The sequence below is a fragment of the Drosophila ananassae genome, chromosome 2L (assembly GCF_017639315.1).
Source record: "Drosophila ananassae strain 14024-0371.13 chromosome 2L, ASM1763931v2, whole genome shotgun sequence".
Lineage (NCBI taxonomy): Eukaryota > Metazoa > Arthropoda > Insecta > Diptera > Drosophilidae > Drosophila > Drosophila ananassae.
In genome coordinates, this window is record NC_057927.1 from 10,537,628 (window position 1) to 10,560,499 (window position 22,872).

The window sequence follows — 22,872 nt, forward strand, 5'->3', positions numbered from 1 at the left end:
AAGCCTCCAGAACCACCGCCCAGCTGCTGAATAGAGTCCGTAGAGGAGAGAAAGTGTATGTTCCCGTAGAAGTGCTGCTCCTCATCTTCGGCGTTGCGGAATGTTTTCGGCGGTTTTATGAGATTTGTTAGGATATCTGCTCCGGCAGCTGCATTGGCATCGTTCAGTAGGTGACTCGTGGGCGTGGCCTGCCCTGTGGGCAGGTGCAAATGACTCAAATAGGTGTCCAACTCGTGACTGCTCAGGGTCTCCTCAAACTGTTCACTCAACGACTCGATTTCGCTGATAGACTCCTGGGAAAGAGGGCGCCTAGATCGCTGGCGATCCAGCTCCGAGTCCGATCTCTGCCGGAACTCCACAGATTCGTTCTCGCTGCTCAGGGGCAGAGAGTTGTTGCTGGTGCACCTTTGCTGTTGACCTCTCCGCCGATACAGGTCTAGGTCCGAGGAGGTGCGGGAGCTATTGTCCGTCAACTGGCAGCTGTAGTTGGAGTCGGACAGAGTCCGGGCGTGGTGTTGCTGCGGAGGCGTGGTCGTGACTTGTAATCTCTGGGGCGTAAGTCGCATCTTGGTGAAGTGATCGGGCAGCGAGAGACGACTGCTCTTCAGGGTAGGACTAGGAGCAGCTTTGGGCAAATTAAGGGAAGTGTTGCTGGCATGCATTTTGGGCAGCTGCTCGTAGGAGAGATTCACTTTGCTGTTGCTATCACGTCGCTTCACCGTGTCGTAGTGCTCCGAGGAGAATATTTCCTCTGTCTTCAGCTCCTCCATGGGTGGCGGCGAGTCTGGAATGGGAGGCGGTGGCAGGATCTCGCTGTCCGAGCTCTCGGCATAGTTGTTAAGGGGAGTGGAGGCTCCCAAATAGTAGGATGCCGGCCTAAAGGTGTCCGACAAGCTGAAACGAGATCGGGAGCGAAGCTTTTTAGCCTCCAGTTGCTGCCTGCTGCTCTCGTCATCCGCATCCGAGCTATCGCTGGCCAAGGCCAAGGCGCTCTTGGCCGGCTTGAGGATATCCGGCATGTCCTTGCCCTGTCGTTTTTTGGTTTTCTTCTTCAGCGTTTCGCTTCCTGATTTCTTAGCCTTCTTGAGGGTGGATCGGCCCGAAGAACAGTGAGATTCCTCGACTGGTGGCGGTGCAGGCTTTACTCCTGCTAGTTCCATATAGACTGGCTCCGATTTGGTGGTAACTTTCAAGGTGCTGGAGCTGGCCAGGCACATGATTTCATAGTTGCTCTTGCTATCGTCATCCTCGATGCCCTTGGTCATCTCCACATAGTGATTCTCCTCCTCCTCGGCGTAAGACTCGTGGGTGCTGACCAAAGTGAGGACTCCGGGTTGGCCCAATTCTACCTTTTTGGGCGTCATGGGCAAATAGTGGCTCTCGTCGAATTGCTGGTCGGTGGGGGTGATGGGTTCGTTGACATAAATCTGCTGCAGCTCCTTCTCCTCTTCCTGCTCTTTTTTTAGCTTTTCATTTTCAGGATCCAGGTGCTCTAAGAACTCCTCCGCTTCCTCTTCGTCCTGTGCCAATGCCTCGTCAATGTCATCATCAGTGTACTCTTCACAGGCTGTGCTCTCATCCTCATCCTCCACTTCGTCTTCCGCCTCGTCCTCTTCAACTTCGTCGTCTTCTGCAACGCCCGCATTTGAATCCTCACCGGGAATCGGTTTGCTTTCCGCTGTGGGTGTCAGGTCGTCCTCCGGGGCCAAAAGTTGTTCCATCTGCTGTTGCTGCTCCTTGAACAGCTTCAGTTGCATAAGCATGGGTGTCTCCTCGGGATCCGTAATCGCTGTCTTGTTGTCGGGGGCGATTGGCCTGCCAAACTCCATGTTCTCGTAGTTGCTGCTGCTGACCAGCTTGTTGCTGTACACGGGCACATAATTGGCATTCTGCGGCGATTTGGGGGCTGTTTTCTTTGGCAAAATGGGTACGGGCTCAGAGTCATCTTCCTCTTGTTCCTGCTCCTGCTCCTGCTGCTGCTGCTCCTCCAGCTCCTTTGGACTTGCCACCTGCGGCAATTGCAATTTGAGTTTCGGCCTCTCCTCGGGCTGTTTGGGTTGCACCTGAATAATGCGGGTTTTGCTCGCCTCGTGCACTTTCAAAATGGGCTTTAGGTGGAATTTGGCATTGGTTGCTTTTAGTGTTGATGCTGTTGTTTGGATTGTTTGGTTTGGTGTGGCAGGGGCAGCAGCAGCAGCAGCTACCTCTGCCGCTGTTGTTGCTATTGTTGGACTGTCTAAATTGTTGCTACTTCTATGATTTTCAATTGCTGTTGTTGTTGCTAAAGATATTGTTGCTATTGCTGTTGTTGTTGGTCGTGTTTCTGTTTCAGTTTCAGTTTCTGTTGTTGTGGTATTTGTTGTTGATGTTGACCTTCCTGCCGCCGCTTTATACAAGTTTTCATCCACAGTCGCATCTGTGATACGTGCATTTTGTTTGTTTTTGTTTATTTGCGAGTTATCATTCAAATTTTTTGATAATTTGTACGGTTTACATTTACAGCATTTACAAATTGAGGTATATTGAATTTAAAGAGTTACCAAATTCAACGTATACACAATGAATTATTATTGGTTTTTGTTTGTTTGTATGGAAAAAGAAGAAATATAAAACATGTTTGTATATCTTTGCTAGTTGGAAAGTAATTAAATTCAATCAAATGGGTTGTCGATTGCGCCATGAGCCCAGATTCAGATTGAGTTTCATTATTTAGAGTTTGGTTTGGTTTGGTTGTTTGGGTTTTAGTGCGAAGTTTACAGCGGCATTTAGTAGTGGAAATACCAAGCACCAGTTGTCATGATTGGAAAACATATACGTATGTATATACCATAGATATAGTATGTATGTATGAATGAAACAGATCCGAACGAAACGAGACTACGCCAAAATGTATACCATTTTCAAAAACTAAACCCATGAAAGATAGAGAGTGTGTGTTCAAACAGAGAGAGATTTATTGACTACAGAGATGTTGATTAGCCTCTTTTTCCACAAAATACTTTTTCCACAAACAAAAATGTTAGCTAAGGAGATCGACTCTGGTGGGCCGGAAGTATGCTCTTTTTGTTGCCTACTTTTAGGCTGCGGCTTTAAGCTAATGTAAGATTCACGTTGCAACCTTTTGTTTTTGATTATAATTTATTTTTCATTATTGTTCTTTTTTTTTTTTTTAGAATTTTTGCATGTAAATGTGTGGTTGTGTGGGTGTGTGAATATGGTGGTGTTTGTGTGCGCACGGCAGGAAGGTTTCTTTGTTTCTGATAAACTATGGAACTAGCTTAATGAGCTTTTCTGATTCTCGCTCTTGCTATTGCCTATTTCAATTAACCATATTAAATCATAAAACAATGCAACAAAAAATAGCAGAAACACACAGGTGTCAACTACATAAAGCTTTTATTCGTTTAGTCTGGCGCCTGGACATGATAGATTAGCATTGAAATGGTGTTAGACTTATAATTAGTTAATGTAGAAGGCTGGAAAGTTCTCCAGAGACAAAAAAGGATGTCAAAAACAGAAGCCCCTTTATGCAGGTCTTTTAAAGTTTATAGTTTAAAGTTGGAGCAAAGCAAGGGCGGCGTTTTCAATTACAAGCAAATAACTTGCTCTTGAAGGGGAAAACTTGACAACCACAAAGCACAAGAGCGAGGAGGACCTGCACAAGGACCTGCAACTAAACATGCAACTAACTGAAAAGCAAAGCCAGAGAGTAAATAAAAGTAAAAGTAGGAAGCGCACAGGATGCCAGCGCGGTTAGCAACAGCTACAGCTACAGATACAGATAAAAATAAAGATACAGCTACTGATGTCTAAAAGGTACATACTAGATTTATGCGCACAAATACATTTTATAGGAAAGGTTTTTATTTGGAACATTTTCTTAAATATTTAATTTTATTTTGAAATATTTTTTAAAATTATCTAGCGCATAAATGTAGCTACAGATACAGTCAGAGACAGTTAGAGATACAGAAAAAGATAGAGACAAATTACATAGAAACAGAGTTGAAGCCAAGCAAAATGGGATTTTAAAATAAAAGTACCATTGAGATAGGAACTCACCTTCATCATCCGAGGAGTAGTTGTTGTACGCCACTCCACCAGGTCCCACATTAGCCTGCGTTTCTGATCGAGAGCGTTGGATACCTGCGGTTGCAGAGGCACTTCCTGCCCCCGGAGCACTTCCGTTTCCTACAGCACTTGCATTGCCATTGCCCACCAGACCTGTCTTGCCCGCCTGGGGGGCATAGCGTGCTCCACTGGCCACTGCAGTGGAAGCCAGAAGTATGTTCGGATTGCTGCCCAGCTTTGACATGGCGGACATGTTGCTGCCGCCCTGCTGGATGCCCTTGCGGGTCAAAGGTGACTGCAGCATGCGCTGCTTCCATTCCAGAAGACGCTTCATGGACTCCTCCCGCTTTCGCTCGCCCTCCTGGTGCTGCGGTGAGGGAGCAACTCCCGATGTGGGTGAAGTGGTGGTGGAATTTGCCGCCGAATAGTCATCATCCATCCCGCCGGCTCTTTTAGGAAGTCGAGCACTGGCGGACCGCAAGAACTGCTCGTTTTTGCAGATAATCTCCTGGGTGGACATCGATGGCGGAAATATGGATCCAGGGTGCACGTTCAGCGGTGGCAGGTCCTCCTGCTGTGGTGACTGCAGTTGCGACACCATCGCTCGCCCCTGGCTGGCCGATCGACTCATCCTGGGCATGCTACTGGCCTGAACCTGAGCCTGGGCCTGAGCCTCAGCCAGCAGTTCCTGCCGCTTGTAGGCCCTCTCGTACGGATTCTCGTAGCCAATGGTGTTTACGCCGGAATTGAAATCTCCGGCCGCAGTGCGATAGCTGCCAGCCTGCTGTGGTTGAGCCCCATTCTGCAGATAGAGGGCGCTCTTTCGCATCTTGTCCGCATAACTCGCCTCCGAGTAGTAGAAGCTGTCCGGTGTCCGATTGATGTCCAAACTGGACTTGGGTCTGGGTGCCCGGCCGCTCTCCTGTTGGCTCTGGGCAATGGCTGCCGCGGCAGCCGCAGCAGCGGCCTCGGCACGCGCCTCGTACTCCAGGAAGTCGGCAGAGTGCGGACGCACAATGGCGGCCGCAGTACGAGCACGCAAGTCCATTGTATTGATTAGTTGATCAGCGCCGCTGGCCTGAAATGGCACAAAAACGAAAGGAGTTAGCAAGGGTTATGTAATGTTTCGTTTCAAATGGCTATTGCATTTTTAAGTAGGTCTGCACAAAGAAAAACGGGGACTAACTCGAGTCAGAAGGAGTAGGATGCTAGTATTGTAAACTTTTGAAAGCTACACTTTTGTTTAGAGTGTAGAAGATTGGCATGGCCTGTGACTTGTTCGACACTTGGCAGTCGGCACAGCTGGTTTCGGGCCCAGAAGCCTGTGACCATAAATCATGCACGCGACTCATTTCCCGGCTAACTTGCAGTGCCTGACCTGACCCACTAAGCAGTTGCTCCTTCGCCTCGGCCGTGCCACTGCCCCCCAGCCCCCATGCCGCTTGACAGAATACTCATAAAGTTGCATTTGAAGAAAATTGCAGCAGAGGCGTCGCCGGGAGTTGGCGGGAGGAGAAATGTCTGCAATTTAGCAACCCACTGACACACTAAAGTCCAATTAAAGCGTAAGCTACGGACTCGAGACAGCTGCTTGAAACGGAAAGTTTCCACGAAAGACTCTGGGGCATTCTCTGCCATCATCAATGCCAGCCATCACCAACGCTCTTCTGAAGCGGCTTTTTTGTGTGGCTTTATGGAGTCCTCTCCGTTGCCAAAGGAGTTATCTTGGCAGGAGCAGAAGTCGTAGCAGCACAGGCACAGAGTCAGAATCAGGTTACCCGGCACTCAGGCTCTTTCAAGCGAAGGGCAAATAAAAGTGAAAAGCTGATACGTGCTGAGGTGAAATTCCCGGAGAAAAGCAGCCAGAAACTTTGCAACTAGGTCAGGGGAAGGGGTGCGGACATAAAAAGGACCCCTCGTCCGCTCGGCCGCTCCCCGACTATTTGTGAGCTGCATTTGCTGGCTGCAGCAATCAGACAACAGCAAGTGGCATCGCAGATGATTTGCTGGGCTGACCTTCGCTGATGCCACGCCCCCGAAGTACCGAAGCTCCCAGTTTTAGCTCGAAGCACCCATAAACTGAGGGTTGCCGTGCCAAGTGGCAGGTCATCAGCAATCGCAATCGCCAGCGCACCAGGGACTACGAATGGGAATGTGAATCGCAGCTCTGAACTGCCCAGGGCAGCGGTTTTGCCATTTTGATTGCCTTTGTAAATTGCTCTTTGGGTTCGTAATACTGCAACTGCAGCACTGGCATGCATTGAAACTTAAACAAGTTGGCTTAGAGGCTTTATATTAGAGGCAGAGGCTTTCTGGTGCATACAAATGAAACTGACTCTAAAAAGGTTTTTTAAAGAAGCACAAGATGGGCAGCAGGTTAAAAATATTAAATTAGAAGAGGCTGGGGAGGGTATTTTTCTTTAAGAGTATCTAATAGATACTATCTATGACCTTTCATTTTAAACAATTTATCCGTGTTTCCCTTTTTATTTCCACACTTACCTCCAAGTGATTGGGCGTGTAACGCTGCGGCATGGCCGGCACGTGCTTCGCGCCATCGTAGCTGGGCGGGCTGAGCGGTCTCCGATAGCTAGCCGCCTCCTGCAGCAACGCCTCCTGTGCCGACATGGGTATGCCCCCGGCACCAGCCAGCTGGGACATGTTGTAGATATCCTCGTAGTCCGCTGCAGCGGCTGCGGCGGCAAAGAGACGTTGCTGCTTCGACCGCCCGTAGGCATCGGGTGTCCTCCGCTCCGCTTGCAGGAGCTGCTGCTGGGTGGGGTAGCCGCCATTGACACCCTGCCGCTGCTGGTGGAGCAGCTTGGCCATGTACATCTCTCGCTCGCCGTAGATCTCCTCAGCTGCTCGTTGCTGCTGCAGCCGGGCAATCTGCTCCTCCATGTCCAGCTGTTGCTGCTGGAACTGCGCCTCCAAATGGTCCAGTGAGTATTGCTGCTGGGCCTGCTGCAGTTGTAGGGCACTGGAGACATGACCCGTTCTGGTGTCGTAAATGGCATGATGTTGCTGCGGCTGCTGAGATCGCTGGTTCTGTTGCTGCTGCTGTTGTTGCTGGTACAGCTGCTGGGTGGGCGACATCAGTCGGCGACTAGAGTGTTGCTGCTGCTGTTCGTTGTGTTCCGGCGATGGAGAGGAGTAGCCCCCATCGTTGCTTCGTCGGGGCTTGGGCGGTGCATTGGCATATAGTGGCTGGGAGTTGGTAACTCCACCACCTCCTCCACTTAGCCCGTCCGACGATGGTGTTGGTTGTCCCTTGCTCGGCTGCGACTGCAGAGTATGGATCCCCGAGTCCGAATTCTCCCCACTGTGATTGAGGGAGGAATTCACACTGGGCTCCGACTCCCCGCTGCTGGGGGCCTGCATCATACTGGCGGCGGCCAAGGCTCGCACCCACGCCATCATCGACTCTGAATTATCAGCTGCCAGCCAATAGGTCCTCATGTTCTGATGCTCACACTTGAAGGCGAACTTGCGGTAGATCTTGTCCTCCGGCAAGCAGGCGGATACGCGATAAGAGGGTAGCAGTACCGATCCAAGTAGCTTCTCTTCTTCGGGCCCCTTGTAGTAGTAGAGGCAGTACTCGGCAAGGACGAACCACCGCTTGCGCCACACCTTCAGGCCATCGGATCCCTGCTTGTGCAACCATCCAGACAAAGTCACCGGCGTGGATGGGGGTCTCTTCGTAATGGGCGACTTCAAGGCCTGAATGGATCCGGCGCTCTTCTTCCGATCCAATGGAGCGTGGGAAGGACTCTTGGCCGAGGTGGTCGAGGACTCCTCCGAACTTGGCGTGGCCTTGGGCTTAACTGCAGATATTTGGGTCTGACAGGCCTGGTTCACCACATGTCCTGGATGATTTTGTTGGATGTATACCGTTCCATGCTCACTTCCAGGGGTTTGCAGCTCAGCTTTATGGCGATGCTGCTGCTGTTGATGTTGCTGCTGTTGCTGCAGCTGTTGCTGATGCAACTGCTGCTGCTGCTGCTGTTGTAGTTGCTGCTGCTGCTGGGCATAGAGCTGCTCTTGATAGTGCTTTGGCATTTGTTGCTGTTGCAACTTCAAAGGACCTTGTGCCGGCTGATATTGGTTTTGCAAGTTTAGAGATGAAGGAGGTGCCCTCTGATGTTGCTGCTGCTGCTGTTGTTGCTGTTGTTGCTGCTGCTGTTGCTGGGTCATGGTGGTCATATTGGAGACCATGCTGGAGGACTGACTCATATGGTAGTGTCCCGTGGGAGGGTTCATGGCCTGCCGCAAGGCGAAGGTGCGTTGTTGCTGCTGGGCCGCCTCGTTTTGGGTGGCTAACTGGGCCTGCATCTTGGCCGCCTGGAGCTGCTGGTACTGGGCCTGCAGTGCCGACATCGGATGATGTCCGGCAGTGGCGTTATTAGCCTGTAACCTGCCCGCCGCCGCCAGGTAGGTGCGTTCCGTGGGTGACTGGTACAGCTGCTCGGCGGCCGTCCCGCCACCACTGCTGGAGTACGACTGGTGGTATGGGGAGCTGTGTGAGCTGCTCGAGTTGCCTCCTCCCCCGCCGTGCTTCAGCAGGCCGTGGTGCTTCGATTGCGGCTGCATCTCGATGGGCGAGAGCGGTCCCCCGCCACTGGAGCTCGTGGCTGTCGGGGACTGCTGGTAGAGGGCCTGGCTGTAGGCCGCCGTCCGGTAGTCCACCAGATTGGTTTGGTACGCCAGCGGCAGCTTTTTCTGCTGCTGCGCCAGTATGGCCGCCTCCTGCAGCTGCTGCAGCTTCTTGGCGTCCATGGTGCCGGCGGTGAAGAGCGGTGGCGCCTCCAACCTGCAATGCAGTAAGAACAAACAATGAAGAGATTAGAAAAAGTTGCCTCTGGTAGTGGGTCTGTGATTCAATTGGCTGAGGTCTCTAAGCTTAATTCAATAGCGAGGACAGGGCAGTTAACCCTATAAATACTGAGGCGTACTAGCTATATGTTAATATATTAATCAAATACATAAATACATAAAACTGATCTCAACTGGCAATAAAGCCTCGAACTTTTACTAAAATAATAAAATGAAATGAACTCTTCATATACTCCGTCAGTAAACCATTTTTGTACTTTATTTTGTGATAAAAATTCAACTATTTCTTCAGGGTGTATAATGGGTTAATCCTCCGCCGGGGTCTTCCAGCTTTACGAGCTGCGGAAGACACGGTCCCGAGCGGCAATTGAAAGCGGGCCTCCGCGTAATTGACCGTAATTGATTAACTGCAGTCGCCGCCCCGGCCACAGACACACGGCTGACCTTGCGGGCCTCATTTTCTCTGCGGGAAATGGCAAATGGAAATGGGAAATCTGAGGGTGCCGACGGGTGCCGGAATGATAAAAAATAAAAATCTACGAGCCGTACTACTCACCAGTCCCAGAGCTGATAAATGCAGCCAAACATTTTTGCAGGCTTTTTGTGTCGCTTGTGTGTTACGTTAATTCGATTAATAACTTAATTGGCCTTATTTCGGCCTTAATTCAATTGCACTAATTTCTTATCCGCACCGACCTGTTTGTTTTTATTGTAATGAATTTTGATTTGATTATTCGATTGGTTGCAAAAACTCAATTAAAACTTTTCACCGATTCCGAATCTCCCCCACCGATTAAAATGTGGCAACTGCCTTTTTGTCGGTCCCCCTCCGTCTATTTTTTTTAGCGTTGCACTTGTCGTGTGTGAGAGTTTTGGGGGCTACTGAGAAAATTGAATTGCAGCCGCCAACTAGTTCTGAATGTGTCTATTTTTATTGAGGCGGGGCACAGATTTTTGCGGCACTTGCCATGAGTCAGAAACCACTAGATAAAACCGAAAATCAAAGAGACTTTTCCCAGCGGCGGGACAAGTGGTTGACAAACTGGGAACTCGTTTCTTTCAGGCTGATTTTTGCGTTGATTAAGAAAATTGAATTGGATTTAATTGAATTTTGCGGAACCTGGTTCGGTTCGCTTTATGTCTGTGCATATTCAAAAGCGAAGCAAGGACCTCGTAAATTTGTTAAACACATTTACGCCCCCAGCCCGAAGAGCCTGTCGAAAAACAATACACAAAAAATAAATCATCTCCAAGGAGACAATAATTCCCGCATTTAATATGGAACACGAATTCGGTTTTAATTCGATGAGTGGTACACAGCAAACATTTGTGAATCTGAATTCTTGATAACCGCTCTATCGAATGCCGTTTTAATGCAATTTTATAGGGGCCGATGCATTGGCGATGAGTGGCCTTTTACCATATACATTATAGATTGGTTTTATGAAGGTTCCAGTCAATGAATACCCAGTGTTCAGGACAAAAGGACTGGAATTAAATCCCATGCGGTGATTTTGTTCCATTCTATCCCGTCTGTGGGGACATTGAGTGAATTCAACGCAGGGATTGCAGGTATTTAAGGATTAAATAAAAGTTCCATTATCAAATATAACATATATGACATATTTCGCTCAGTGCCTGAAACCTGACTCAGACAATGGCGATGGTGGGGCTTTAAAAGCAGAATCCTGTTGAAAATGTTGCGCAATAAATGGGCAATTGATCCCAATGTTAACCTAATGTTCGTGTCTCTCTATTTCTTGGCCTGCACTGGAAGTTTTAGAGCCATTCCGGCTATTTTACGCCACAATCAACTTTGGCCAAACAATTTTATAATTGCCTGCCAGCCGGGGCGCAATTTGTATGGCTTTCAATTAACGCCCGGACTGGAGTGGATCGGCCCGGTTGGTTGGCCAAAAGCGCAAACGCTGAAAGTAAAAGACGTGCCCCAAAGCGGAGAGCACAATAAAATATTGGCAGCGGAACAACAATACAAAATCAATACCGATTAAATGAAAAGCAGCCAGTACGTTCGATCCCCTTCTCCCTCATCCACTCTGCACATCTCTCTCACTCAGTGGCAGAAGGACCCTTTGGATTTTATTTATTTATGCGGGTGGCAGCGAAGCTTGCAGCTTCTTTTTGATGTTGCAACATTTTGCAGCCCCAGCCGCCCTGCAGCTATCGTTTTCCCTTCGTTTCGGTTGACAGACGTCGCTAATGTGAGCATGAAAAATTACCACAAAAATATTTTATGCACACAACCAGAGTGCCGAGACGAGGGACTGGGCTGGTGGCACCAGAATGTGCCAAAAAAATATGTGCATATAAATGGCCCAAATACAATGGCCTACCTTCAGCATATATACTATACATAGAATACATACTATAATATAGTGAAAGATGATATAAATCTGGCATCAAGCCAGCCCCAAAATGATGTTGCCCCACGCTGGTGCTGTTGCTGCCACTGATGATGATGATGATGGTGATACGCAGCATATTATGCTTATTTATACAACAAATTACAATGGAACCGATTAGAGGTCATCTGGTCATGTGTGTTTACTTATTTACATTCCAACTCTGCACGCACTCCGCGTTCCGGGAATTTTTCGCCTTTGCTCCGATTTTGTTATTTGCTCGCATTTGCATGTTTTCCCACAACCATGTCGGAATATTTGAAAACTGTCTGAAATATGGATATGATAATGACACGAAAACTATGTCGATAATAAAGCACAATTCGATGATTGGCATTTGATTGGCAGTCGGGCTTCTTTTTTCTTTCTTTTCGGGGCCAATGGCATTTTTTTAGTGAAATCGCGTATACGCCCAGTAGTACCGGAATGCGAACTGTTGGAATTCAATTAGGCCTGATGGGCCTGTGATACATATAATTATAATTTCAGGTCATAACCCCTCCTGTCAGACTCAGGGCAAAAGTATTTTGATGTGGGTGCGATAAAATCAAATGGGATATTGCCTACTTTTTGGGGCCCTCCTGGTGTACTCCTAGTCTGTTTATTTTTAGCATCCCCTCAGTGGTTTGAATTTAATTGCCTTGACATATGCAACAGCCTGTCACCCACACAAATATATGCATACACACACACCCCGAAGCAGACACACCTGCCAGCCAACTCCCCAAATTCCGGCCACCAACTGCCCACAATGACGTCACTACCACCAACGGCAAGTGCCACTCCGCCTAAGAGGGCGGCGAAAAAGATGGCGATAAGGTAAAGGGCAAAGTGGGGCAACAACTCCAACCAGCCACTCAACGAGTCATTTCAATTTGAATTGGCCATAGCCTGTGGCACCGACTGGCCCACGAACTGGCCAACTTAATTAGTATTGGGAGGGCCCGGTCGCCACCCACTTTCTATGGCCACTTGTAATACGGAGTGACGAGTGCAATTATAAATACTCATCAGGCCAAGATTTCAATTTGACCGAGAGAGACAAGTAACCAAAAAGAAGTGGAACTATAAAAGGACAAAAAGGCGACCAAATACTCTTAACAATAAAGTCTCAGGATATCTGTATATATATTTTATTGATTTTTAGTTTTTACTTCAAACTACAATCTGTTTTTTCTACCTTATCTTGTGTATAATTATTTAAAAATAAAATAGAAATTGCAATACTCCTGTATAATATATAAAACTTTCTTAGAGTCGCACATTTTTCCTTCTGTGTCTACCCAAGAGGGAAAATCAATAAGCAAGAAAAGCGAAAAGTAGAGATACAGCAGCAAGGCAGCAAATATTTTAAGGCGCTGCTGAAAGTGTGACAAAGTTGGGAGCAGCGAAGGATACACACACACATACAAATACATATCCTGTGGCACAGAAAGAGTCAGAAATGGTGGCAAGTTCCTTCAGTTTTATTTTATTTTTTTGCCCATTTCCTCGAGAGCCCCGAGGGTATTTGGCACATCATGACCTTGCCAGTCGCTTTTGATGACTTGTCAATGGATGAAGATAGACGTTTGAAGCGAATGTATGTGAATTTGGGGCAAAAGTGTTGCATAATATTTTCCTGAGGCCCGAATGGCCGGCAATATAACAAATAAGGCTCCAACCCTGTCCCGTGCACTTCGCACATCATTCCAAGCGGTATGAAAAATATTTTCTTATTACTTATTGATCTCCGTGGCGGCTGACCAGCCAGGCGTTTGTAAAATTTGCATTCCGCAAAACAATTGAAAGCAATTAAACTCAAATCAATCATCGAATCGAACGCATGGCTGATTGCTTATGTGTATATGGTCCTGCACGGATAATGCTTAATGGCATTCGACTGCAATCTGTTTTTGCGAAATATGCATTAAGCTGAAACGGTTTCGATTCAGTTTGCCCATGGCTGGCATAAATCAGTAAAGTCGAGGGTTATTAATTGATGTTGGGGCGCGTAGATCCCGCAGGCCGGGCCTATCGGGCGTTTTAGTTTGGCTTTGTGTACCTGCCATCGGAAATTGAGTTTCGGATGAAAGTTCAATAGTGCGGGAAATGCTTCCGAATACTTTGTAAAGTTTGATGAAGCCAAAAGTTTCATTTAAAACCAAATTTAGCCCCGAAGCAACAGAAATATCAACAACAGCAATTCAAACTTGCCCACTTGATTTGCCAGACAGTGTGTGCTCTTGAAGAACAACAGCTGGGGTTCAGTTCCCCGCAGTCACCTTCCCGGATCCGAATCTAAAAACAACACCCAAAACGATCCTGGGGAGGAGGTCCTCGCAACAAAAGCATAAATATTCATGGCAATAGTTTGGCGAGGAGAGCCAACGGGAGGCATATAGTCAGATGGATGGAGATGCACATAGACAGATGCCTCAATATAGCTTTTGTGGACTGTGAGAAAAAAATATAACATAGTTACATAAAAATAGAATAACAATGCATCCAGCTACTGTTTTTCCTTCTTTAAAAAAAGAGGAAACCCCTTTTCCGTTCAGTGTCGGCCTGTATGCGTCAACTTCTGCCCAGAATGACACTTGATGATGAAGATTTTGTTGCTTTCACTTTTGCCGATGTCGTTGTTGTCCGACGATAGTGTGGGTGTTGTATGGCCTGGTGTAGTGTTGTCCTTAGAGCCCACCAGCTTGATTGGCACAGACGGCAAACGAGCAGAGAGCAACAGACGTGCCTGCATCCCCATCATCTGCGCCATCATCGTCATCATCATCTGGGGCCTGCGGGGCCTGGCGGGTGCAATACTTTTTTATCTACCCACGACACGACTTTCTACATCAGGATCCTGGGCACGTGTCAGCAGGAGACAGTCGGAACAGGTGAAAGGAGCAACGCTCTCGAAGGTGTCAATGCAACAGCAACCGGCTATAGAAGTTGACTATTAAGCAGATTCCTTAGCATCCCGGCTCCCCGTCTCCAAGGTGATTATCTTTGGAGGCAGCAAATTGGTTTCAGTTAAAGCCAAAGTTCAGCAAAGTGAGCGTGGGAAGCTGAATAAGTCATTGAGCGAAGGAAATTTCATCAAGCCATCAGACGGCAGCCATCCACAGGCATTTTCGCTAATGCTCGCTTTCATTTGCGCCTTGCACAAGCTAAAAATTCAAATCAAGGCAAGGACATAAGCACACACACACCTATGTGGCATATAGCCCTACTCACACACTGGCAAGTGCAAAGAGTTTATCAGGGAAACATGAGCGATGGCAATGGCGGCTGTCATTCATGTTGCATACTAATTTAAATACGTGGCACGCACACGAGTCGAGAAAAAGCAACGCAAACAGGACTACAGATGGCGGCATCCTGGGGGGAGTGGTAAGGCGGTGGTAAGGACACACTCGCACTCAGATACACATACCATCACATGCGGTACTGTTACCCATTTCCGCTTCTGGCAGCAGCACAAAAGCCACTCGAGTCCCGTGCCTCCAGGATGTGTGCCATGTTTATAGCTGCCGCCTCATCTCTCCCTCTCTCTTTTTACTCACCATCCCTGTCTCTCTCTCTCTCTCCCTCTCAATAAGAGTGCCCCGAACCCATCCTGGAAACAAAGACAAGCAAAAATATTTTGCCGTTTTTAGTTGTCGCAAAAGTTTGTTTTGTATTTGTGCCCTGCTCTGTGTGGGAGGACGGAGTGTTTTTGGGTTTGAGGGCTTTTGTTTATTGTGTTCTTGTTTGGCATTTTCTTTCACAGCTTGTCCGAAATAAAAACGGAGAAAAAGTTAGAGAAGCTGGCCAAAAATAGGAGCCGGGACAAAAGCATATCGAGTATTACTGAAACAGGATTTCTCTTTGATTTCCTTTGATTTCTTTTGTAATCAAAATTACGATTTTCTGATGTGAGACTGAATTTCGAGAAACACAAAAGAATCTCACTAGTCTTTGATAGTTGTAAGATACATATTTTTTAGTTAACAAGCAAATCCCTTAAAGATTTCTTTATTCTTTTCATGCTCTACTTAAAAATCTTCAAAGGCACTTTAACCGAATATTTAATATCTCAGGTCAACAACATTTTTTTCTGTATTGGGGATGGAATTTTGTTGTTTTTATTACAGCGTGCTTTATTGTACAAATGCTCCTACATTTGGCTCTCGATATTTCTTGTTTTCCTTTTTCCGTTGCCCGGTTCTTGGGTAAAATGTATAAATAAAAGCACATATGTATATATAGTATTTGGGTCCGTGCTGGGAAGTCGAATGCTTGTCTGGAGGGGAGCCGTCCTGTCCCGTCCGTTCGAAAGGACAATTGTATATAAATGCAAATTGTTATTGATTATGCTCCACATAAAACTATAAAAGACATGGGAACACTCTGTCACAAACACAAGGATCGCAATACCCGCATACAGCACCGAGTTTCTACGAATCGTGTCCTGTACTGGGCTCCTTGTGCCACAATAAATTTGAACATTTGCAATTTTTGACCCCGGAACCTAGGGAACCTTTGTTCCCTAGTCTGAGATCCAATAAGACGAATGTAGGCAAGACAAACTATTTTCATTTGCACACCAGTTTAGGCAATAAACTGAAATGTTACCCATACGCCCCGTGGCACACCCCGAGCCATAATGCAGCTTGACAGGCTGACTTTTTGGCTTAGAAGAACTCAAAGTCGAACTCGAACTCGAAGTGGAAGTCGCAGCGGAAAGTTGAGCCAGTATCATATATTAAAGAAAGTGCGCGGCGGAGGCGTGTCATGCAGAGTTTGGCAAACAGTTTGCTTGCGGCTGCACAACTCAAACAGTTTAGCAGAAACTTTTGCCACTGACATTTGCCCCGGTAGCAGAAGTTAGCCTCACGGCCCCCCTGCATCGCAAAATCGTTGACGCAGGAACATAATGACTTTTGTAATTACTGCCCCCCTGCCAGTGATTTCCGCCAGCCGCCTCCTACTTTCCTCCTGCAATTACCTGCCGAATCGGCTGGCCAACTTTTAATTGCTGATGCATGCAAAATTCGAAATCAGAAGCAATCCGCAAAACACGCACAAAATTAAGTGGGGCGCCGCACAAGAAGACAGTCCGTGGATTGCAGTTTCATACACTCCGCATAATCCAATTCCGCAGAACGAATGAGGCGCTGTCGGGAAAAGTGCTTCTGTGGGCCCATCATCTCGAGTGCGGAATTAGGCAGGACCATTATAAAATTATGAAGATTGTAAAATTACTGGAAATGCAAAAGAATGTGCCATGGGGCGTACTCGCTCTCTAATTGACGTGGAAATGGGCGAGAGTTCACCTGACAATGTCGTTGTAGATACAACATTAATGTATTATTCAGTTTCTGTCGAAGACAATTAGCGGAGTTCTGGAAAATTATTTACCCAAGCCCACACCCATTTCGAGGAGAACCGCATGGAAACTTTTGCTTTCTGTATCTGGTAGGGATCTGCCTGTAACCTTGAGAACTAGGTTAAAAAGGATACTTCACTACCATTTAATTTGTAAATGAGTCTTGAAGAACAAGGAAAACAGAAATTGTAATCTGAATAACTTAATAAAAACCAAAGCCTGATTTGGCTTTTACTGCCATTTTAGTTTTGAAGCAGTTTGCGTGCAAACTTTAATAAAAGCCAAGGTTCAGAAACTTTTAGGCCACTCGGGTGGACGGTGAGAAGTTTTCTCACAACTTTAAACCGTAACAAGACCGACAAATGAGAAAAATCCGATTTTAGGGGAGAGCACTCATATCCGTGTTCGGATGGCCACAGTTCGGATACATGGAAAATAATTGGAAAAGGGGAAACGGGGTGGGCGTTTGGCAGTGGGAGTTTAATTGAATAAACCGTAGTAAACCGCCGGACGGGCTTTTCATTCAATTTAGCATCGAGCCCGACTTTTACAAGCGCCAATTAGTCGAATTAATGCCTGAATTTGATTTGTATTAAGCGCCCATGTAGCCAATGCTGAATGCCCAACCATGTGTGCATCATGCACCCAGCCCGGGTGCCAACCAGGGGACAACCAATGTGGCAGAATGTCCTTGCCGGGAATGTTGTTGTTGGCCACTTAATATGCATGAGCCATCGTTCTCAGCCTGGCTAGGGCGAATATGTATGTAGATACATTTTTTAAATAACTTATTCATTAGAGACGAGCCGACGGGACCCTCTGCCACTGTCAGTGGGTGTGGGTGTGTGTGTAAATTATTCGCTTTTAGACATAATAAATTGCTTTAAAGGGAGCCGCCAAGCGAGCTGCCAAAGATAGCACAACTTGGCAACAATTTGGTTGCCTTTTGTCCTCGTTGTTGCCACATTCTGCAGGTGCCACACAGCTTTGTACTTCCGCCTACACCCACACAGGGCTACGCTCGTCTGTCTGATATGTCGTCTGTCCCAAAAAAAAAGGAATTTGCCAAAAGGATACTCAAAGAATAGTCTACAGTGAGGGAAAAAGGATTTCGATTTAGAAATTTTTTTAGTTCGTTTAGTATTCTATCTTTAAGAATTTTATTAATCTCTTTATCAATAGAAAAGGATCCATCGTGAAAACTTTTTTGCTGTCCTTGTAGGCTCTGAAACTTAAGCTAGATGGAAATCGAGGCTCCGGTGTCCAGTGAATGGACACATTAAGCACCTAACAAGAACGCAAAGGTGGACGCGGCCAGCCCACTCAGGATTTGCGGGCTTAGGACTCTGAACTGTGAAAGTGGGCTCGGCACCACATCTCGGCTAAAATATCCACGAGGACGAGGACGACTACGACTGATGGCAACGACGTAGTCTGGGCTTCGGGAAGCGCTCCTCCACTCTGTTTCTGGCACATAATCATTTACATAATATACGTGAGCACCATCAACACGACCACAACGAACAACGAACAGCGAACAGCCAACGCAACGAAGGAACAACGCTAGCAACTTGGCCAGAATAATTTCACTCTCACAGGACGCCCTTTTTGGGCAACTTCACGTGTGTGCGCCTGTATGTGTGCTCTTTTTTTTCCTTTCTGTGTGTGTTTTATGCGAAAATATCGCTTCGTTTATGTAACAACGGCAACGGCGCGCACATTTTCTAATTCATTTTACTTTTTCGGATTGCGCGTGGACTGTCCACCACCCACATACTCATACAGCCCACCGCCCACCAACCACATTCCACCACCCACCGCTTTCTCCCGCACTTCGGCCTTCTGCCGCCTCCCTCCCGCCCTTCCGACGCCCGACGCGTTGCCGTTTTTGCGTTGCCAACTTTTAGCGAGAAGAGCGCGCGCGTTGCCCGTCCGTGAGGGTTGTGTGCCTGGAAAGGCTCGTAGGAGACTGAATTCAGAGTCCCGCCGAGTCCTGAATCGCCAGGAAAGCACAGTTCGTGCGAAGCGAGGCTCGGCGAAAAGGATACTCAGCTGGCAAATGGAGTTGTGAGTGAAAGCTAAGCTTCGGAAAAGCTTCACGAAAAGCTGCATGGGTAGTTCCAGTAGTTTCATAGGAAAATTTAACTATTGAAAGGAAGCATTTTTCACGCATTTATAGATTTAAAATTATTTTAGATTTAATAGATAATAGCTAATCAATTTTTTACTTGTACGTGGAATTTAACCTACACTTTGCTTTCCTAAAAACTAATATGAAATATTACAGCGCAGCATCCAACACTACGTATACGTAATATTACGTATACGCCATGTATATTTTACTCCTAAACTTTTTCATAATTTTTCTTTATCCAATAAATTTTTTTAAGTATATTAATGAGTACCTTTAATAACATAGGCTGAGCTTTCCATGAGTTTTTGATTACACATCACATTTTTAATTTATTTTTTCAACGAGAGCCTGAAATCCACTCACAACGGAGTGGAGTGAAAGCTTCGCGAACTCACATGGCACCTTGCACCACCCCCCCTAACCCCCTGACATCCGCCACTCGTGGGCCTCTTGTGTTTATGCAAAAAGTGTAGCCAAAGGTGAAGCTTTTATTCCTAATTTGGACCAAGCAGCCAGTTGAAAACACGGAATACGGAAAAGAAACTCCGGCAGCATACAAAGTTTTGAGTCGGAGTTAGAGTCTCTGGGCAATCTTTTAGCTTGGAGCGCGTGCGAGGTCATAAAATCGGTGTTAATACCAATAATCCAAGCCGCGCTCGTGCTCGTTTATCCGACGTCTGGGCTGTCGGCTTTAATTATCATCGAAGCGCATGCGAGGGCAATTAACTGAACCTAGTCTCTAACTCTGGCTAATAACTTACCTTTGGGGTTACTTGTCGACTCTTTTCCGTACGTGGGTGTGGGTGTGGGTGTGTGTGGTTTAGCCAATAAATTCAGCAGGCGGCCATCATCATCGGGAGCTGCAAAGAGAATTCGAAAACAGACGATGAGAGCTATTAGTATGCAGTCGGAATAGATTCGAAAGGGAGCAGCCGGGCAGCATAGCCGGCTGGGAAATCGTGTAAAAAACGCATATGTCAATTAAAAGCCTATAACAAAAGACCGAAAGGCCCAAACGACAAACATGGAAAGTAGATGGAGTGGTACTACAAGTCAGTTTCGATTCCCAGGTAACACACAAATCGCTGCACGCAAATGCAAAGCAATGTGTTGTGATGCCCGGGAGAGGGAGCCCTGCCAGAGGGGGCGATTCGGAGTCCGCAGGGGAAAGGCAGTCTTACTCACCCAGGTCACGTGCCGGACCAAACGACAAAACACGCGCTTACCCAACTACCGGCTCTGAGAGTCCTATGGATCCAATATGCACTCAGAAAAAAACTTTCTAGACTTTAATCATTGCAACTATATGGTTAGGATTAATATTCTTTCAAATATGTAACAAATATTACTTAATTCCAAGTAAAATAATATTTAGAAAATATTTATCCTGTTTATTATCAGTGTATAAAAACTGAAAATTGGCTTAACCAACAAAACTGCTGAACGAAAATTGAGCCAGAGTTGGGAGCTATATAATGCATTTACCTCTTAGAAGTCTGGCTCGTCAAACGCTGCACTGCATAACCAAATTGGGGTGAAAATATTGTTTTGGCCAAAGCTTTTATACAAATGAGTTGGCTAAATGAATTGGGTCAAAGTCAAATTAATAAACGACAGGAATCAAAGCAATTGGTCAGCTTCATGGCATTTCATTCAGTAATTTTAATGGAAGCCCTGCCCCTGTCCCACTGAACTTTCACAGCCAATTTGCCTGAGGTCGGGCTTCAGTTGCAATTACTTGTCCGGCTATCTCCCTGGGCTGACACTGAGTATGTTTGGGTGGGCGGGCGCTGAGAGTGTTTGTGGAATTGGAAACAATTAGCAAAGTGTGCAGGAGATTTAGAGCGGAATGTCATAGCCCTAATTGTCCTCACAGAGACGGGAAGCAGAGGGAGCCAGACCCGGTCAGGGTGGCAAAATTTAATGCCGGAGACATGCAAAAATTACATCCTCGATAGCAGGAGCAGGGTCTCTCACAATGGCGTCTAAAATCAATAAACAAGAGCTTTCTAGACTTAGCAAATTCTAGGAAGAACAAATTCAATTGCACTTTTAAGAGACTGTCTGGTTGCCACCACTCCGAAAAGTAGGCAACATAAATTTTAACACAGCTGCCATACGTCTCCCCAATACGCACACACCCACACAGTCACGCAGCCACATTAGGCCATTATTCAGTGGTCAGTAAACGGCAGCAACAACACGAGTCATTCCAATAGCCATGGCACAAGCAACATCGATTTGGTCGCGTTTCTGCGTTCTGCAAATTCAATTGAAATCTACACAATGCCCACATGCGTGGGTTAAGCCATCCATTGCTGTAACTGACCACCCTCTCTGCATCTGCCTCTGCCTCTGCGCCTGCCCCTGCCCATGACCCCCCTCGGGGGGATGCACTGAAGTGTGACCGGCAACCTGCGCCCAACGGAGCAACTCCATGCTCCATTAAACGACCACTGCGGCAGCAAACAGCGAACGTATTTCGCCAATTACGGCAACCACCTTTGACAGTTGGCCAGAAGCCTCTAACGCTTTTCCCCAACCGGCGCCAGCGGAATCTCCAACAACAAAAGGTGTGGGGATCTCAAGGTGGCAATTGATTGCCGTAAACAATAGACTCTGATTTAATGGAGAGTCCGGTAAGCTGATTTAAATTATTGCACCTGTGGGCCATTGGCAAAATAGTTCCGATTTGTTGGCAACAGCATCGACTATGTGCAGAAATTCTTGGCTAAACTATCCTCAAGCCGATAATTTGTCGGGCGCATTATCGAGTTTGATGTTCAAAGAGATGCAATCCATTACCATTTATTTAATGAGAAATTCAATCTATTGATTATGGCTAATGGCTATTTCGTAACTTTGAAAGGACAAAACTGGAAAATGTTACAAACTAGTTGGCATATTTGTTGGACTAAAGGCATTTAATTAAAATGATATCGTGGCTGAAGAGGAATTTCAGACAGCTTCTGACAGAAGCTGAATAATGATGTAACTTGGTAATGTATGTGGCGAATAATTTATGGAATTTCTGTGATATAATATTTTTAGAAACCATTTACTGTGACAACCGCATAACTGTTATGAGCTCACTCTGTCCCGAAGGAATCCTTTTAGCCTTGTTCGTCCCGAGTTCGTTGAACTGCTCCTCTCTTCCTGGCCAAGTGTCGCTGTCAATGCAGCAGCCTAATGCATAATTAAGTGCGCCGGGGTGTGAGTGTGTATCTGTGAGCGCTACGCGGCTTAAGTGTGCGTGCAAGGCTGCACCTTTTTAGTTTCCAGCAGTGTGACTGACACACTTAAACAGCGCTCCTCTTCCCCGGAAACCCGCTCCTCTGGCCTCTTAAAACTTTAAGCTATAATCTCAACTGCAATTCATTTAAAGGCCGTAAATGTAAGAGTCACGTTTGTGCTGTTAAAGTCGCCACAGAGGGAAAAAATGGAAAAAAAACAGAAGACTAACCGCTAGCATCTGCCTTTCGCATTTGACATTTTAGCCCATTCATCGGCAGCTAACTTTGTAACGACCAAGTAACAACATTCGAACGGCCCAGCGGCGGTAAATGGTTTGATTTGCGTTCACAAATTGCCGGCAACTTCCGTTCGTTTCGTTGATTTTCACCCAAGACAGCCGCCGGCGTATCTACGTATCTGCATTAGCAACTGCAGTATCTGCATTTTGTATCTACAACTAGGCACATCCTCATTATAGAGTTACAGTATGCCTTCGGATTGATTTCCACCTAGCTGTGCGACCCATCAATCAGCGCGGCTGCAACATCATTTGCCTGAAAGGTAACTCTTTAAAGTGGGTCAAAAGGTGATTTCCCCGCGCTTAGATGTTTTTGTGCCGTTTGGCAAATTGCCAGCAGCATCGTCAAGGTTTTGCGGTTAGTATCTTACAGACTTGGTTTGTGAAAATGCCAATTGCAAGTTTCCCATCAGCTCTGACTACCGGAAAATGCACATTTTGTACACTTCAACGATGCATATTAATGGCTCCCAACTTGAACTTGATCTTGAAAATAGATGGAATCGCGGTTCCATATGCCCGGCCATGC

At 46.6% G+C, this 22,872-nt stretch overlaps 1 protein-coding gene across 9 annotated transcripts in view; it reads right to left on the reverse strand.

The window, feature by feature from the left end:
- LOC6499672 (chromatin modification-related protein eaf-1) overlaps positions 1–18,663 on the reverse strand; it is a 28,689-nt gene extending 10,026 nt beyond the window's left edge. For 5 of the 9 annotated variants that reach the window (XM_032449872.2, XM_014910694.3, XM_032449869.2 and 2 more), the window contains exons 1-4: positions 18,496–18,651; positions 9,461–9,600; positions 6,574–8,881; positions 4,063–5,149 (exon numbers count right to left, since the gene is read on the reverse strand). In XM_032449872.2, coding sequence (XP_032305763.1) covers positions 4,063–5,149; positions 6,574–8,881; positions 9,461–9,492 — 3,427 coding nt within the window. In that variant the 5' untranslated portion in view covers positions 9,493–9,600; positions 18,496–18,651. Of the gene's footprint in view, positions 1–16; positions 2,417–4,062; positions 5,150–6,573; positions 8,882–9,460; positions 9,752–18,495 lie in introns of those variants that run through there. The other 4 variants (XM_032449870.2, XM_032449871.2, XM_032449873.2 and 1 more) reach the window with 3 other exon arrangements.
- Positions 18,664–22,872: the final 4,209 nt, after the last annotated feature.